Source organism: Bos javanicus, chromosome 1, assembly GCF_032452875.1.
Source record: "Bos javanicus breed banteng chromosome 1, ARS-OSU_banteng_1.0, whole genome shotgun sequence".
NCBI classification, from domain to species: domain Eukaryota; kingdom Metazoa; phylum Chordata; class Mammalia; order Artiodactyla; family Bovidae; genus Bos; species Bos javanicus.
The window spans coordinates 64,596,152-64,615,127 of record NC_083868.1 but is presented as its reverse complement, the minus strand read 5'-3'; the positions used below and the strand labels follow the sequence as shown (position 1 = coordinate 64,615,127).

General features: G+C 44.0%; 1 protein-coding gene across 7 annotated transcripts in view; it reads right to left on the bottom strand.

Moving 5' to 3' along the window:
* PLA1A (phospholipase A1 member A) overlaps positions 1-17,954 on the bottom strand; it is a 48,069-nt gene extending 30,115 nt beyond the window's left edge. For 2 of the 7 annotated variants that reach the window (XR_009732815.1, XM_061398094.1), the window contains exons 1-5: positions 15,260-17,949; positions 6,484-6,685; positions 4,556-4,733; positions 3,923-4,031; positions 2,314-2,415 (exon numbers count right to left, since the gene is read on the bottom strand). Coding sequence is in view for 6 of the 7 variants with exons in the window: in XM_061398094.1 (XP_061254078.1) it covers positions 2,314-2,415; positions 3,923-4,031; positions 4,556-4,733; positions 6,484-6,685; positions 15,260-15,437 (769 nt within the window). In the remaining variant the exon portion in view is untranslated. Of the gene's footprint in view, positions 1-2,313; positions 2,416-3,922; positions 4,032-4,143; positions 4,254-4,555; positions 4,734-6,483; positions 6,686-15,259 lie in introns of those variants that run through there. The other 5 variants (XM_061398294.1, XM_061398214.1, XM_061398027.1 and 2 more) reach the window with 5 other exon arrangements.
* Positions 17,955-18,976: the final 1,022 nt, after the last annotated feature.

The window sequence follows — 18,976 nt, the reverse complement described above, 5'->3', positions numbered from 1 at the left end:
CTAATAAAATCAAGAAAAATATCCCTTAAGTTTTTATGAATCAGTAAATGTTATAATAAGCTTGGTAAATTTCCTTGTTGAATAGTTTCTATTTTAAGTAACAGTTCAGATATATATGTGTGAGACCACATTTCCAGTCTCTTACATGCTTTTGTGCTTCTATGACTTAGAAGAAATATAATCTGACTACAAAGAGATGAGTTTGTGACATAGTAGCCTTTATCCCATCAGTGTGGCAATATCTGACCCCTCAAAATCAGTCCAATTCAGCTGCCAAAAACCATGACTTTCTCTGTCATATTATTTGTCACAATTGCAAGCAGTGGAGTGTGTGTTACTGTTTTAACGTCATCTATCCAGGGTTTAAGTGATGACCTAGAATGCCTCCTTGCCCATCATGTCAGGTCAGTTGTACCTCCATAATATATTTTGAATCCTTCTGCTTCTCTCCATCTCTACTCCCACCACCTTTGCCTCAGCCACTATTGCCCCCTCATCCAGGCCACCACTGCAAACACCTTCCAAAGGGCCTTCCTTTACTGCCCACCTCCAGTCCACTCTCTGCCCAGCAGAGTCATCTTTTAAAGGAATCCAAATCGCTGCCCTATTCTCATTGATCAGAGAATAAGATGTAAACTCCCTGCCATGTCCAGTCTGGTCCTGCTCCATTTTCTCATCACATGACTCACTGCATGCTAACTACATGGTTCTCCTTCCCGCCCTCACCCACCATAAGGCTTTCATTTTGGCTGTCCTCCCCATCTATAATGGTCTTCTCCCAGCTCTTTCCAGTGCTGGCTCATTCTCATCCATGAAATCTCACCTCAAACATCACCTCCTTGGACGGATTTTCCTCAATAATCCTATCTGAAGTAGACCCCACACCCCCTGCCAAGTCACATACGCTTCTCCCATATCCCTCATTATCATAATCACGAGGTAGAATTATCTTGTCTATTGACTTGTATGTAAGCTCCACTAAGGCAGGGCCTTTACCCGTCTTCTCCCTACTCTACGGTACCTAGCCTATGTTAGTACCAAATACTTATTTATTGAACAAATCAGTGAACAAATGCTTTCCCTATTAGCCTGAAAGTTCCGTGTGGTGCCCTGTGCATTGCAGTATTCTTAGTGCCTGCTACATAGATCAATCAAGACTAACTGAATAAATGGAAGTTATTTTTTTATCAAAAAAAGAAAAACTTTTTCTTTTATCATATCAGGTAGTGGCTACAACTTTGAAGGGGACTGAGAGGCCTAGGAGAAGTAAATAGGGACCAATGGGTCACCTATTTAGCAAATTTAGGAACATAAAGGGCTAACATTGCTAATTAACATGGTTAATTAACTTAATAACTAAGCAGAGGGCTATAGACTTTGTTTTCTTATCTGTGGAATGGAGGTGGAAGAGAGGGTTGAGTTATATGACTACATGAACTTCTTCTAGAATCATGAATCTGTGAGTTCGGGATGCTAAAAAGGCTTCTAGCCAAATGAGACACGGTTGTTTCTCAGTTGAATTGCAAACTCTCGTGGTCAGAGACAGATGTAATTTTTTCTTGTACCCAACACCCTGAGCACAGGGCCTGGCACTAGACTCTGTGGGCATTTGACATTGAGTAGAAATGAGGAGAAGGCAATGGCTTCTCCACTCCAGTATTCTTGCCTGGAAAATCCCATGGACGGAGGAGCCTGGTGGGCTGCAGTCCATGGGGTTTCGAAGAGTCAGACACGACTGAAGCGACTTAGCAGCAGCAGCAGCAGAAATGAGGAGGAGTGCCTGCTGGTTATGATAGATTCAGAATTGGGGGTTCTTGCCTGTGTCTGTCATTATTGGAGGCAGCAATTCTCACTCTTCACTGGACTGAGGGCTGGCCTCATCTCCTGGGAAGGATAGAAGTTCTGACAGGCTTGAGCATCTGCCCCAGGAGTGGAATGGCCCAGTGTCCTCGGGGCAAGGCATGTTCACCCTGAAAAAGCAGCCTGAGTTTCCCGTGTGCCTGCCAGGCAGAAGTGCCCTCCAAACACTACCTCAGATGCGGCTTAGTGTTGAATCAGAGTGAGACTCATGACTAAACAGTTTTGGTCCACAAATGAGAATCCTTCTGTCTCATGCTGGCTAAAAATAAAATCATTTCATCTCAGTCCCAGAGCAAGATAGGGCTGGAAGAGACTTTTGAGATCATGCTGATAAACTTCTCACTGCAATAGAAACTCAGAGGGGAAGAAGTCTCCTCCTAGGGCCACTCCGATAAATGTCCGCCTCTTAGCCTCTGCCCTGTGCTCATTCGCCCCCCCGCCCCCCAAGCTCACTGTCTGTATCTGTGTGGATGGCTTCCACGAAGAGGGCATCCCCAGGGTCCAGACGCTCCTCCAGGCTGGCTCTGGTGTACTCTGGTCCAGCGGGGTCCAGGCCTGCAAGGACAGACATGTGAGGGGCCCTGTCATCTCAGCCACAAGAACTCTTATGGATCCACTGCACACCTACATGGGCAACCCTTATTGTTCAGATCAGAATCCCCCAACAAGGACCCAAAGGTGAGAGAACTAGCTCAGGACTACCTTTCCCAGGGAACCCTAACCTGTTGAGTAGAGAGAACTCTAACTTCTTCATGACCCAGTTCCTCTGGCTCTGAAATGAACTTGCTAACTCCGACCATTTGGCAAGGGTTAATGTTAGTAATATTTATCCTCATGTAGTAACAACAATGGCTGTAATGTTTTGAGTAGCTACTATGTGCCCAGGCCTTGTGCTGGGCAACTTCACACATTCTAGTCCTTACAACAACGTGTGTGCATGTATGCTAAGTTGCTTCTGTTGTGTCTAACTTATTGTGATCCCATGGACTGTAGCCCACCAGGCTCCTCTGTCCATGGGATTCTCTAGGCAAAAATACTGGAGTGAGTTGCCATGCCCTCCTCCAAAGGTATCTTCCTGATACAGGAATCAAACCCACATCTCTTATATCTCCTGCACTGGCAGGAGGGTTCTTTACCTCTAATGCTACCTGGGAAGCCCCTTTACAATGATAGAGTGAAGTAAATATTACTCTCTCCCAGCCTTACCTTGGATCCCTCCCTATTCCACCCAAAAAAGCAGACTGAGACAAGTATGTAAAGTGCAAGTAGCTTATTTGGGAGAAAATCACTGAAAGCATGGACTTCCCAGCTGGTGCTAGTGGTAAAGAACTCGCCTGTAAATGCAGGAGACATAAGAATCACAGGTTCAATCCCTGGATAGGGAAGGTCTCCTGGAGAAGGGAATGGCAACCCACTCCAGTATTCTTGCTGGGATAATCCCATTGACAGAGGAGTCTGGCGGGCTACAGTCCACGGGGTCACAAAGAGTCAGACATGACTGACTTAGCATGCACACACAGAAAGGATCATGAGGGAGTGGAAAAAAGTCAGAGAATGAAAGACAATTTAAATGAATAGACTATCACTTTGAGTCTCATCCCACTGGGGTCTCCCTGCAGGACTCTGCAAAACACAACTCAGAATTGTCCCACTGAAGTGCCAGGAAGCCAGAGTATTTACCATACAGCTCTGGCTCCTTACTGATTGAGGGTAGTTCCTGAAGCATAAAATTCCCAGCACTGTGCAACTATTTAGAAACACTGTGTAAAGGTGATTTCCACAGTGGCCAAGGAGATAGGAGCTGTTACAACCCATTTTAGAGTTGTAGAAACTGAGGCTCAGAAAGAAATAGGTGGCCTCTGACACTGACACTAGAGATCATGCAATAACAACACAATACCATCTTATCCAAAATGGCCACAATAGGTAAATTTTAGTGGTAATCAATGACTTGATCATAAGAACAAAGGCCCAACACACTTCCCTCTGCCTGCCTTAGCAAACGCTCTTCCAGGCATGTTCTCTCTCTCTAAACCGGAGAATGGTCAGGGAAGAATGTTACCTGTGATCCGTCCCAGCTGTCCATTGTAGAAATGTCCTACCATGCCCCCTACATGGGCCCCCAGGCTGATGCCGATGATGTGGATTGAGGACTCTGACACACCCAGCGCCTAGAACAGGCATTTTCAGTGAGTTACATTTGGGCCACCCCAGCCCCTGACCTTACAAGGGTAACAATTTTCTCCGAGGCATCAGAAGCAGAGGGTCTTGGGCACGACATACCAGCCACACATGCTCTGGGGAGAAAGTGCAGAATCTCACCGTGTTAATCACTTGCCCTCTCCCTGGGCTCCCCACCTGGACAACCCATTCACTTTCCTTTTGGTGCCCAAGGTGTGTGAGACATGACCACAGCCATTTCCTCCTGAAAGCATAGAAGGGCCAGCTATCAGCACCCGCTATGTAACATGCAGTGGCCCATCTTACAGAGGAGCAGCAAGAGGCTCAGAGAGGTTCAAAGCCCCCCTGAGGTCAGCACAGTAAGTGGTAAAGGTGAGATCTGAACCAAAGACCCACAGACTACCGGTGGCTCTGCTTCCTCTCTAAAGCTCCTCCTCGTGTGTTATTTCTTTCTTTCTGAGCTCTCGCTCCCCCATAAGCAGCCAGAACTCACCCTAAGCTCGTCTACACCTACCAGGAGTTTACGGAGGAAACGAGAGATCTCGAGTCCCAGCTTAATCACATTTTCCACGGCTGAGAAATAGGCAGCTGTGGAGCCATACACCCAGTCCACAGCAATCACGTTAGCATCTGCTGCCCGCAGAAGGGCATCGATGAATTTATCAATCCAGGAAGGCTTTGTTCCTAAAGCCCTAGATGTGGGGCCAAGAAAGGATAGGAAAATTATCTTCCAAGTCAGTATTCATCGTCATGGAAATTACAATGACGTTTCTATAAACAGAACAAATCCAGAGGAAAAAAGTCATGTGTGTGTGTGTGGTGGGGGTGGAGGGGAGTATGAGCACTAAATCCTGCAGCACTTTGAGCATAAGGAGGACATAATCCTGAAGTTAGCAGGGCTCCTGCTTGCACATGTGGAGCCTGTGGGTAAACTGTAAAGAGGTACCTTTGTTCCAGGTGGATGTAGCCTTGGGCCAGGGCTCAGAGCTCAGGTCAGAGTTCAGCCCCACTGGCCCTCAGTCAGGTACCCTTGTGCAATGCATAAATCACATGGACCACATGTGCTGACCCTGCTTGTGTTACTCATGGGAAAGAAAAGACAGCTTTGTGTATTACAGTTCAAGATTTGCAATCTTAATTCTCACTCTATAATAGAGACACCTTCCTTGGGGATGTTTCCATTTACTTGCTCATGCATTCACTCTTCATGCAACAAATGGACCAGGCAATGTGTTAGGTGCTTTCTGAGAAATGAAAAATGAGATATATTCTTTATTATTCTAGAACTTAGAGTATAATAGGACTTTTCTAGGAAAAGAAGAAGAGGAAAATTTTCAGAAAGCTTTCCTAAGAGATTAGGAATGGGAAAGAAGTCTTCTCCATGGCACAGAGCTTGCTCATGTGGACAGAGGAGCCCAGCCCGGGTGTATACCAGGGAATATGGCCTGGGGGCATCTGGAACAGACAGCACAGCAAGGCTTCAGAGCTCTCCAGTCCATCAGCTATCTCCAGGTCGCAGGTGTCTCTGTACCTTGGATTGTGGCTGAATGCAGGATTTGCCAGAGGAGACACTTTGGCCCAAGAGTGGGAAGGAATGCCTAAGGGAGGATGTGGCTGGGACCCTGGGATCAGGGGTTTGAGAGGCAGGGAGAACCCAGCCAGAGATGAGAAAGCAATTATCCTTTGTGTAGTGCCTCACTGTCTACCTCTTCATTGGGTCTCCCCCCAGTTTCAGTAGTTCTAGCTACTGTTTCACCGTATTCTCTCCCTTTCTCTTCCCAGCAACTTTTTACTGTTTTTGGCATTGTCAGTGAATTTTGGAGAGAAGATGCTGGAAGGAAGGATGGTGATTGATTTGGGAGTCAGAGACTATATATTACAACAAAAGTTGGACTGTGGATCATCAAAGAAATTGAAGAAGTGTGTAGTATCTGAGAAACACTAATCTCTGGGAATGATGGAAGTTTCTTGGGTTGTGAAACCCAGGTAGAAGTGAAGAAGAGGAAATAAAACCCTGGATAAAAACACCATGTTACCCTGAGCAATTGCACAAAGCCTGTGACCTCACTGGCTGAAATGAATCATGCAACCCACACTTGAGGGAGGAAAGGATCACTGAGACCATTTTTACAACCTCCCTTTTATTCAGGCATGGAAATCGAGGCTTCATGTGCTACTTATCCTGGGTCATTCTTATTTACTGTTTGAGAGTATATAGATGAGACTTAGCAGAGGAATAACATATGTGACCAATAAGAAAGAGCAACACATTGTGTGTTCGTGTTGCCATGAGACCTCTTCAACGCCAGCAGAAGGTGAGCAAGGGGACCTGTGACAGGCAGTGAATCCATTTCTCCTCTTGCTCCCCACTAACTTCCTGTGGCATGAGGGTCATTTTCTAGTTCCTAGCAGAGGTGATCCTACTGGTTGGTTGGCTCCCACCTGAATCCATGGATAACTAGCTTGGTTCCTAGAGTGGCATTGAAACCAGAGTTTTGGATGTCACTACTTTCTTCCACTAGCTGCCCACAGCTGGGATCCAAAGGAGTGAAGAGGAGAAACTGGACTTTGAGATTGGTGCCTCGGAGGAGATTGGCATTCTGGAAGTCAGTGCAATTCGTCTGTGGGGTAGGAGGTGCATCCCCTAGAAGAAAAAACAAATAAAACCCAAGAAACTTCAAAGGTGAGGTCATCTGTTCTTAAAAAGAAGAAAAGTGCTTTTGAAAGGAAGAAAGAAACAGGGGCTTTCAGGGATTGATCATCAATCAGCAAGTGTAACGACTTATTTATTAAAGGCATCACTTCTATAACCAAAATCTGTGACTATTTTTCACAGATTTTTTCTTATCTTGTGTAAAGATAAGATACCAGAGAAGAATAAAATATTCCTCAGCTAGAGAAGATTAAAGGCCATGGTGAAATGGATATTGTCATGGGCTAAATTGAGTCCCCTTCCCCCCATAAATTCATGTGTTGAACTAACTAATCCTTAAAACCTCAGAATGTGACTGTATTTGGAGACAGAGTCCCTACAGAGGTAATTACATTGAATGAAGCCATTTCGTGTGTGCTCAGTCATGTCCAACTCTTTTGCAACCCCATGGACTGTAGCTCGCCAGGCTCCTCTGACCATGGAATTTTCCAGGCAAGAATACTGGAGTGGGCTGCCATTTCCTTCTCCAGGGGATCTTCCTGACCCAGGGTTGGAACTGGCGTCTCCTGCCAGGCAGATTCTTTACCACTGAGCCACTTGGGAAGGCCATGAAACCAATAGGGTGGGCCCTTATCTGATATGACTGATGTCCTTAGGTGAAGAGGCAATTTGGTCACAAAGAAGAAAGATGACCTGAAGACATATGGACTAGACAGCCATCTCCAAGCCAAACAGAGAGGCCTGGAATGGATCCTTCGCTCAGAACCCTCAGGAGGAACAAACCCCACCACCACCTTAATCTCAGACTTGCAGCCTCCAGAAGTGTGAGAGGATAAACTTCTGTTGTTTAAGCCACCTGCCTCCGGCACTTTCTTACAACAGTCCTGGATAAATAATACAGTTTTCTGAGAAGAACCCTGGGCTATAAAATAAGCAGTTGCCCTGGGGACTAGGCTTACTCTGGTCTGTTCATCCCATCCCAGAGTGATCACTTCTCACTAATCACCTTTTGTTCTTAGGAGCAGTCCGGAGCCACTCCAGAGCCTGCAGTACCCAGCACGTGGCTGCCCAGATGATAGAGAAGGCCTTTAATGCCTTCTATTGTATTGTATTATATTGGACAGTGCCTTCCAACAGATACCTTTAAATAGGATATTTTATAGTCAAGGTCACTGAAGGGCCTTCTACAGTACTGAACTGAAATGGCAGCATACTGTAACGCCTGCATCCCAGGGAGCTGAAAATCTGACCTATCTTTAAGACCCAACAGTCCGCTCTCATGCCTGTGATAAAGAGGGGGGCCTCTAACGCCCAGCTGTCTTACAGAAAGAGACTGGCAGGAGCCGCAGTGCATGTACCGAGTGCCCACAGGGCCCCAATCCTGGTGCTGTTAGCAGTGACGTCACATTCCTACCACAGGACAAAGCCATTTGCAACATCAGAAGGCAGGTCTAGGTTGCAAACTGATTTGCACAGCCCTCTTCACAAGGAAGACAGCTCTCTCAGGTTTCTGGAATAGTTCTCTGCCTTCAGAGGTAACTGGGGAGCATGTACGGAAGGCCTGTGGATCTGCAGTGCACTGGGCATTGGTACTGTGAGCAGAATGTGGGCGCCCCACCCTTATAGCATGCCACCAGTAGTTTCCTCACCTCTGCATCTCAGCCCCAGGCCTGGTCCCCGAGTCCCCTTGCATCTCCCTTCTCACCAGCCAGATCTCGGACACCCCTGCAGTGAAGCCCACTCTGACAGTGCAGGCCCCCAGGCTCCTCTGCCTGTGGCAACTTGTGCTCCTATGACCCAAGATAGACTTGTCATGACTTGACCACCTCATCTGCCTCCCCTACTTTTGGAAGAAAAGATGAAAAGCCTCCTCTTGAACAGGAGACCTGAACCACATACATGACTGCATTGCTCTATTGGTCATGTAGTAAACATAGTTTGTCACAGAGCAAGGCCCAACAAGCATCACAGAATCAACATATTCCAGACAATGTTATCTAAATAAGTGGCAATAAAAATTAGAAATCAATAACAAAATTATTTAAAGATACATTTGGAAATTTTAAGTTTAATTCCCTTTTAAGTAATGAATGAGTTGAATAATCACAATAGAAATTAGAGAATATTAAAAGCTAAAGACGATAAAACCAATACAATATCAAAACGAGTTAAAGTAGCTAAAACAGTACTAGACTGATAGCTATTAATGTAACCTTAAATGCAAATATGAGAGGGAAATGGGGAAAGATACAGATCATGTAAGTTAATCTTGTAAGTCAGAAAATTGAGAAAGAATACTACAGCAATTCCAAATAAAATGTAGGGAAATAAATACAAAGGAAGTAATTAAAATTAAAGAAAACAATGAATAAGAATGTCATCAAGAGCAATTCAGCCCATGCAGTTGCTCAGGTCCACCTTCCTGGAGAGATGTGACACTTTGCTGTCTCCTACCCCCAGAAAAATGGTAAGTAAATCCTCAGAACAAAATATTCAGAATTAAACCATTCTCACTACCTACACTGGTGCCACTTTGGTTTAAACCACCATCATTTCTCAAAATTATGTGGCCTGCAATGCTTTTCCTGCCTTCATCCTCTTCAGCCTATTTGCAGCACAGTTGCCTGGAAAATCCCATGGACGGAGGAGCCTGGTAGGCTGCAGTCCATGGGGTCGCTAAGAGTCAGACACGACTGAGCGTCTTCACTTTCACTTTTCACTTTCATGCATTGGAGAGGGAAATGGCAACCCACTCCAGTGTTCTTGCCTGGAGAATCCCAGGGATGGGGGAGCCTGGTGGGCTGCCGTCTCTGGGGTCGCACAGAGTCAGACACGACTGAAGCAACTTAGCAGCAGCAGCAGCAGCAGCTAGAAAAGTAAACTAAATCATGTCACATCTCTGAGTAAAAGCCACCAAGGCATTTCATTCAGAATAAAATCCAAAGTCCTAACAGTGGAAAAAAGCCCTAAATATCTAGACCATCCTCCTGAGGAGCCTTCTCCTGCCCCACTATTGCTTCCTCTTCCAGCCACTGTCCTCCTAGCTCTTCCTCACTCTACACAGGTTCCTGTTGGAGGTTCTATGCGCTGGGCATTCCTTCTGCATGGCATGTCTTTCTCCAGACATCCACGTGGCTAATTCCCACTTCTGCTTTAAGTCTTTGCTTGTCAAATGTCATCTCCTTTCCTCTAACCCCCATTTAAATTGCCATCTGCCTATGTGCCTGAAACAAATGGCTCAGCTGGTAGAGAATCTGTCTACATACAGGAGACACAGGAGACGCAGGTTTGAGCCCTGAATCAGAAAGATCCCTTGGAGGAGGAAATTGCAACCCACTCCAGTATTCTTGCCTGAAAAATCCCACGTGCAGAGGAGCTTGGTGGGCTGCAGCCCATGGGGTCACAAAGAGTCAGACACGACTGAGCAGAACACACAGACTAAGTGCCTCACCTCCATTCTCTGAATCTTCTTTATCCTGATTTATTTTTATAGCAATCATCACCCAATCAAGTTTTTATTTACCAGTTTATTATTAAATGTATTGCTTATTAATTTTCCCACATTAGAAGATATGTTCAAAGAAGGAAGAGATTTTATCTATTTTGCTCACTCTACTGCCTAGAATAGTACTTGGCACACGGAATAAATGCCAAAAAGTAGTTCTTTGAACAGGATAATAAACTAGATGTTCTTAAAAAAATAAGATGTACTTTTGATGCTGCTGCTGCTGCTAAGTCACTTCAGTCGTGTCCGACTCTGTGCGACCCTATAGACGGCAGCCCACCAGGCTCCTCTGTCCCTGGGATTCTCCAGGCAAGAATATTGGAGTGGGTTGCCAGTTCCTTCTCCAAAGTACGCATGCATGCTAAGTCGCTTCAGTCGTGTCCGACTCTGTGTGACCCCATAGATGGCAGCCCACCAGGCTCCTCCATCCACAGGACTCTCTATAAGACATAGTAAAAAGAGGGAAGTTACAAATAAATAATATAGAGAATTAAAAGGGGATGTAAACACAGCAAATTTTTTTAAACCACAAAGGAGCATATTTACACCCATCCAACAGTTTAAAAATACAGATGTTTTCCTAAGTTGATAATTTCCTAGAAAAATAGCTTACTAAAACTTAGTCAAGAAAGAAAAAAACAGAAAACCAAATCTAAAGCTGTAGCATAAAGGAACTGAAACTGTAGTTTTAAATCTATTCATCAAAAAACTATAGATTTCACATAGAAATTTCACATAGAAATTCCACCAACAGGTCAATTCCTATCTTACTATTTCAGAGACAGATTTCACATAGAAATTCCACCAACAGGTCAATTCCTATCTTACTATTTCAGAGAATAGAATAGGAGAGAAAGAATCCAAACTCATTCTATGAAAACAGCCAAAATGTCAAAACTGGACAAATAAAGAAGGAGAAAGGAAAACTAAAGGCCAGTTTCACTATTGTACATAGACATAAAAACCCTAGATAAAATATCAAATCCTTCAAGGGTAACAAGAACTAAAAATACATTATGGCCAAGCAGGGTTTAGTCTAAGAAATGAAAAGATGGCTTAACATTAGAAAATATACTAATGTAATTCACATGTGAACACATTAAAGAAAAAAAAAAAACATATGCTCAACTCAATAGATGTAGGGGGAGAAATGATAAAATTTAGTATCCAATACTCCTTAACATAAGAAAGGAAGGCTATCTACCAAAAGCCTATAGCAATGATTATACTCACTGGTGAAATGTTAGAAGCATTCCATTTGGAACTGGGAACATGAGAATGTATGCTATCAGTGCTTCTATTAAATATTGGACTGGAAGTTCTAGTCCTAGCTAGTAAAACAAGATAATAAAATAGGATAAAAGTTATGATGTTTGAAAAAGGGGAGAAAAATTGCCAATATTTGTAGATGATAGAATGAAACTATTCAGGGACTTCCCTGGTGGTCCAGTGGCTAAGACTCTACACTCCCAGTGCAGGGGGCTGGGTTCAATCCCTGGTGTGGGAACTGTATCCCATATGTCACAATTAAGAGTTCACATGCCACAGCTGAGACTCAGCACAGTGAAATAAATAAATAAAAATAATTTTTTTTTTAAAGAATTAAACTGCCCATCATTCAAGACTATGGAGCATGGCCCAATGAATCATGCTCAGATACCCTCTCCCTGCATGCACCAAAGTGTAGTCACAGATGAATACCCAAAAGAGACAGAGAGAAAGAGACATAGACAATCTCAAATGTAAAAATAATATCTCCACGAACAAGAACAGAATTGCAAAATGGTTCTGGGTTTCAGGTCTGGGAGAAGGCAATGTTTGTAAGCATTCAGGTTTGTGAGGTTTGAGGGGTCCAAAGTGCTCTGGCAGGTATAGAGAAGACCCATCTGTGGCCAGCAATGGAGAGAAGGCCTCCCCAGCCCGGGAAAGGAAACTAAAAACAACACACACAGAAACTTTTTACTGGGGCAATAGCTTTATTGAGGAAGATAGATGGAAAGACAAAGCCTTACTAACAGAAGCTGAAACAACCCCGCCCCTGCCCCCAAAGGAGAGGGGGCGAAGATGGGAGCTCAGGAAGGAAGACACAGAGACAAAGAGAGACTGAAAATTAAAATGAAACTAATCTATTGTGTTAGAAGTCAAGGTAATAGTTACTTTTGGAGCAGTTGTGATAAAGATGGGATACAGGGAATGGGTTTTAAGAAACGGGTGATGTTTTCTTTCTTGATCTGGATGATCGTTCTAAAAACTCATTAATATGTGTTTTAATAATCTGTATTTTTTGTATATATGTTGTATTTCAGTAACAAATTTATTTTTTTAAAAGTTTGCAAACAAATATATAAAGACATCAAACATTTACAAAGATAGTCAATGAGTGAATCATTGATTCAATCCAGGTGAAATAAAGTTTAAAAAATTGTTGACAAAGGTTTAAAATGAGTAAGCTGAGATTATATACAAGGATAAACATAAAAACAGAGCATAGGAAATTATTAAATAAAATAGGCATAAGTGATAAGATATACAGTAAAAAAAAAGCTAATTAGAAATTGGAAATGAAAAGGCCATTGAAATAAAAATATAATCAGTACACTATTGTCTAGTACAGAAGAAGTCAAAGAAGCTTTTTAATATGAAAGTGCAGTTAAAAAGTACAGGCAACACATGGAGAGGCTCCAACATTTATCTAGTGGCTGTTCTCTAAGGCAAGAGGATGGGAAAAAAAGCTGTGCTGCAAATAATTTTTTATAACTAAAAAAATATATGATTTCTCTAATCAAAAGTTATACTCAGGGCAATGAGCAAGATTTTTTTTAAAAAATGCATCTATACTAGACAGGTGATAGTAAAACTGCAGAACATTAGGTATAACAGATATTCTTAAACATTCCCAGACAAATGCATTGGAAAACTTAACAGCAATGAAAAATATAATTTCCTGAAACTGAATCAGAAAGAAATAAAAATCCTAATAAACCTATTAGAACCAAAAAAAAAAAATTGAATTGGTAATCAAGAGTCTTCTCTCACCATAAAATGTGCTAGATCCAGATGGTTTTATTTGAAAAGTCCACAAAACCTATAAATCATAAATAACCTTTATCTTATATTGGGTTGGCCAAAAGTTCATTTGGATTTTTCTGGAGGCTAGAATAAAAAAACCCAAAGAACTTTTGGCCAACCCAATATAAAACTGTTTCATAGAACAAACTTATTTCCTGCAGTTATAATCATCTTGGAAAAGGAAATGGCAACCCACTCCAGTATTCTTGCCTGGAAAATCCCATGGAGAGAGGAGCCTGATGGGTTATAGTCTACAGGGTTGCAAAGAGTCAGATATGACTGAAGCAACTTAATAGCAGCACCATCACGACCAAAGAAGGGCAATAAAAGAAAAGAAAACGATAGATAAGTTTCCTTTATGAATAAACATACAAAATAATAAATATATGCAAAAATTAAAATAAATGTTGGCAAATAAAATTCAACATCATATTTAAAAATACCCCATGGGAATAGGAAAAAAAATACCCCATGACTAAAAGATTTGCCCCTGGTGATCTTCATTTAAATACATAGAGTTTAGAAGAAAATATGAAAGATTATAAGAAGATTGCTTAAACAAGACATCAGAGACACAAATTGTAATAAGAAATAAAAATTAAGGCAATAATGTTATACTGCTTTTCCTATGAGATTGACAATACGAAAAACATTTGATAACATTAACAAAGTGTTGGTGGAGAGATGGGGAAACAAACATGCCCACATACTAACCAACAGTTATAACTTCCTTACAAGGCACTTTTTCTCACATTCATCAAAAATGTATAAGATATACATCCTTTTAGATCTAGTGTATAGTACATAAACAGCCACACAATACAAGATACATGATCACTTTATACACACACACACACACACAAATATATGACTGAGTTAGGGAAAAAGCACACATAAAGCTGGCTTCCCTGGTGGCTCAGATGGTGAAGAATCCACCTGCCGTGCAGGGGATCTGGGTTCTATCTCTGGGTCGGGAAGATCCCCTGGAGAAGGAACTGTATTCTTTCTTGGAGAATCCCATAGACAGCCCTGGCAGGCTACAGTCCATAGGGTTGCAAAGAGTCAGACACAACTGAGTGATTAACACACACATACACACACATAAAAGTAAGTAGACCTGTTCAACATCACCCAGTGAGGCAGGGAAGGGGTAAGCAGTGCTGCAAGGGTGGTATCAATCATGGAAGCTTTCCTGGAAGATGTGAAGAGCAGAAAAGGTAGTATGAGCAACTGCAGGCAGAAGGCAGACAGACACGTTGTAAAGCTGGGGAATGAGAACTAAATGTCTTGTGGAGGTGACAGAAAAGCAGTCAGCTGTTGAGGGCAGGGGAAAGGGAGCTTTCTAAGGGCGATGCCACTGCTGGTCAGAGAAGGGGATCTTCACTCTTCCCGGAATGTCTACGCCATAGGAGAGTTTAGATTTGTTATATTAAGCAAGGGAGAGTGGTGGGTGGGGTTTTCACATCGGAGGGAAATTGTACTAAAGGTTGCAGGTCATCTGTGGCTTAACAGACTAATGATCATAGTCCTACCAGGTGGGATGACAAACCTGAACTTGAGGTGGGTCAGCAAGATTAGGAAAAACCTCTAACAATCTCAATGAAAAAACTGTTGTTAGTTTGGAAAATTTTGATTTTAAAAGTAAATACATCTTGGAACACTGAATATGTATAGTGTGAAAATGAATCATATTTTGGAGTTAATTGCATTTATTTCCTTAAACTCTTCTTGTCTTGCGCAAGGTGAAAAGGAGTAATGTAGATTTTAGAAAAATGAGTAAAACAGCTTGAAGAAGTTTAGTTTTTATGACTTAAGGACGTGCCATCATTCCCCTTATGATTGAAGGTTTTTTCCTCCCTCTTTTAAATTCATCTCAGGAGAGGACTTACAGGGGACCTTCCAAAGGTTAGTGCTGCATAAATAGATGGCGTGAAAAAAACAGAATTATTGACTGAAAGAAGTTTCACCCAAGGACCCGTTCCCCAACTTACCTGTACTTCCAACACTGAGCCACAAAAGGAGGCCCCACAACCAGAAACATCTCTCCCAGAAGTCTGGGGGCATCACTGAGCTAGAAGTCTCAGAGCTGGGGTAGAACTGACCTCTAATGACAAAGAGATCGCATAACCCAGCCTCTCGCCAAACACCCACTTGGGTCTCACTAATCATTAACTGGCGTCATGACCTGTAAAAGGAAACTTTCCCTCTTTGTTTAACTTACCCAGTTTTTCTGTTTCTTCTCAATGAAAATAAATAGTTTTTTTTTTTTTTTTTTTTTTTTTAAGGCAAGGGACATTGAAACACACTGTCCTTCCTCTCTGAACCAAACATCATCAGGAAACAATTTCCTGCACCTCTCCCACTTCCCATTATAAAATGTTAGTAAAACCCAAGGCAGAAGTCTTTCATCTCTAAGCAATCACAAACCCTCATTGTCCTGGAGTCATCTGTGGATATGTTTATTCCCCTAGAAGGACTCTGAACAGCTTGAGGGCAAAGACCTTCTGTTTCCATTTTTCAGTCCCCAGTGCCCAGCACAGAACTGAGTCAACAATATGTGTTTAGTGTACATTTACCAGAAAGAATGAAAGAAGATGAAACTGGCCTCATAGACTACTATCCTTAACAGAATCTTGAGGCTATAAGTAAGTCCAACCTCTAAGAAGAGATGTTCAGCTTCTTAAATTCACAGATAAAGGAACCAAGAAATAGAGAACGAAAATGACCTATGGAGAGGAGATGGTGCTGCTGGAAGTGGCAGAGCTGGCCTGGAACCAGGGTGTTTCCAGTGTACCGCTTGGCCTCTTCATCCAGAGGAGCAGCAGAAACCACAGAGTGCTCGCTCCGGACAGCTCAGGGAAAGGGGAGGCACGGTGCTTGCCCAGCACTGCTGAAACTGCAGCACGCTGCTGTGAGGCTGAGAACCCGCCAACAGGGCAGCACGGAACAATCCGGACCACAGTTCTGTGAGGCGACTACTATCTACCTATAGCTTCAGGGCACAGAGGGCTTATACCCTGCAGAAGCTCATGCAGAGTTGGGATTTGAAGCAGGACAAGCTGGCACGAGGCCATGCCCTGAACCTCTGCACCAACAGGCTGCACCAACCAGTGCACCAACAGGCTGTGCCAGGGTCACCCAAGACGGGAATAAAATGATTTTGGAGGAGCCAGCCTTCGCTTCCCCTCCTGTGCATGATCCCACTGCTCAGGGGCTGCAACCATTGGGAAGCAGAGTGGCAGCAGACAGGGCAATACTGGTGTCAGAGACCAAGCCAGGTGTAGAGGTCTAGGTCCACAGAGAAAAAAAGCCAGGGTGGGACTAGATGTATAAGAGATTTATCGGGGGTAACATTTGTGAAGAATAGAAGATGGCAGGGAGAACCTTGAGACCCTGCAGCTGATGGAGGGCTGGCATCTGTGAAGAGAGAGGACTGCTCAGGAAGTCCTGGAATACTGCCGGTTCCTAGACTGTCCTGGTCAAGGCCACGGGGAAGCCTCAGCTGAAGTCTCAGGCTAAATAGCAGCCTGTCTCTTATGAGAAGGAGCTATGTTAGCAGCCCTGCCTGGCTCAGTCACCAGTTGGGGATGGTCTCTGCACAAAGACGAGGGGAGATTCAGAAGGGCAGCAACTGGGACCGTGAATCGGTTAGGTTCCCCAGAGCAGGAGATGGAGGATGGCGTTCTAGTGGACACCCCAGCACGATCAGAGCCGGTCACCAGGCCAGTGGTCCCAGTTACTCCAGCACAGTGTTCCCTGTGCAGCATCGGCGCAGCTCACGTGCAGAGAGCACCCTCCCCTCACACTCATCATCTGGTCAATGTTCTCCATGTGCAGTTGCTCAGAATCACCCAGGGGACCAAGGGCAGACTGCTGGGCCCAACCCAGACACGCTGACTGAGAATCTCTGGGGCTGTGCCCAGGACTCTGCAGTTCTCATGCCAGAGCCACTAGTCTTCTGTTAACTCTTACCAAGGCCGTCTCCATGTGACCAGTGAGGAAACCAATGCTCACAGAGACCAGTGGCCTAGAAGCACTGTTTCAGGGCGCCAAGAAAGCGGGGTACCCCTGGAAAGTGAAGTGGTGTGTTTTAGAAGGTGAGGATAGAGATTTTTCTACAGGAGACTCTGTTGGGGACCAGCTTATAATCAGTGTATATGGCCCATCTCCCCCAGGGAGAATATGAGCCTTCAGAGGGCAAAATTCTGGTCTCTTTTGTTCATGAGGTGTCCCCAAGCACCTGGCACAGCGCCTGCCACTCAGCCAGTGTTCAGTATTTGCTAAGGGGAGGGGGTGGGGAGGGGTGGTACTCTGCAGGGGTTGCTCATTTAGAGAAGGGCCGTGGGAAGGGGCCTGATCTTGAGACCACGTGGAGGCCTCCTAGAGTGGAATCCGATGGTTTTACTTGCCTAGGATCTGGGAACACGGGGAGGCAAATGAGAGATCGAGGATGCCGGGTTCAATATCCATCGCTCATTGCTCAGGCTCCCTGCTGTGTGCTTGCTACCTAGAACATTGCCAGGCACATAGGAGGTGCTCATTAAACACTTGTTTTGAGAGAGAGAGAGGGGAAGAAGAGATGTGGTGTGGAAGGGAAGAGAGAAAGAGAGGAAATTATAGGCTTCAATCCCTGGAATCCATGGAATCCCTTCCAGCCTTTCCTGCCTGCCTGTTCCCAACTCAGACACCCAGCTTCCTCATCTTGCTTCAGGATCCCAGGCCTTCAGTTTAGGGGTGGGGTTGGAAGTGGGGGGAATATAAACAAACATACTAATATAAAATAAATTTTATTATTCTAATTAATAAATTTAATTAATTCTGGGCCTCACCTGTTTATGACTACAAAATGAGGTCACATTAATTTTTTCAAGTGTGGTTTTTAATAGTTCTACATGCATATGATTTTTTTTTAATTAAGAAGTACAAAAGCACAACACGCATCTCAAACCCACCACTCACTTCCCTTTTGACGTCACCTTATAGCTGTAGGAAGGTGAAGAGAGGGCACCAGCTGCTGCCACCAACATCTCACTCCTGGGTTTCATTCTGGCTTTGATTAAGGAAACCCTTTCTAATTATAGTAAACAATTAGGGTATAGTAGGACAGAGAAGGCAATGGCACCCCACTCCAGTTCTCTTGCCTGGAAAATCCCATGGATGGAGGAGCCTGGTTAGGCTGCAGTCCATGGGGTCGCTAAGAGTCGGACACGACTGAGCGACTTCACTTTCACTTTTCACTTTCATGCATTGGAGAAGGAAATGGCAACCCACTCCAGTGTCCTTGCCTGGAGAATCCCAGGGACAGGGGAGCCTGGTGGGCTGCCGTCTCTGGGGTTGCACAAAGTCGGACATGACTGAAGCGACTTAGCAGCAGCAGGACTGAAGACAAGCAGACCTGGGTTTAAGTCCCAGCTCCATCTAATCACTTAGCAACTTTTCTTCCTGCTCTTGTCTTTCCTTCCCCAAAGGAAGGTCTCACCAACTCCCTAGGTGTCAGTTTCCTCAAACCCAAACCCCAAGGATGAAAAAATGATGGCAAGACTGCCCTCTCTATGGTGTCTGGATGACCCCTGGTCCTTAATTTGACCCCATTCCTTGAGGAGGTGATCCATGGGGATGGCTGACTGAAATCACGCTCCCAGGAGCTCTGGCTGTTTTACAAAGATACACATTACCTCGCCCTGCAGGGGTGGAGACAGAAGAGGAAA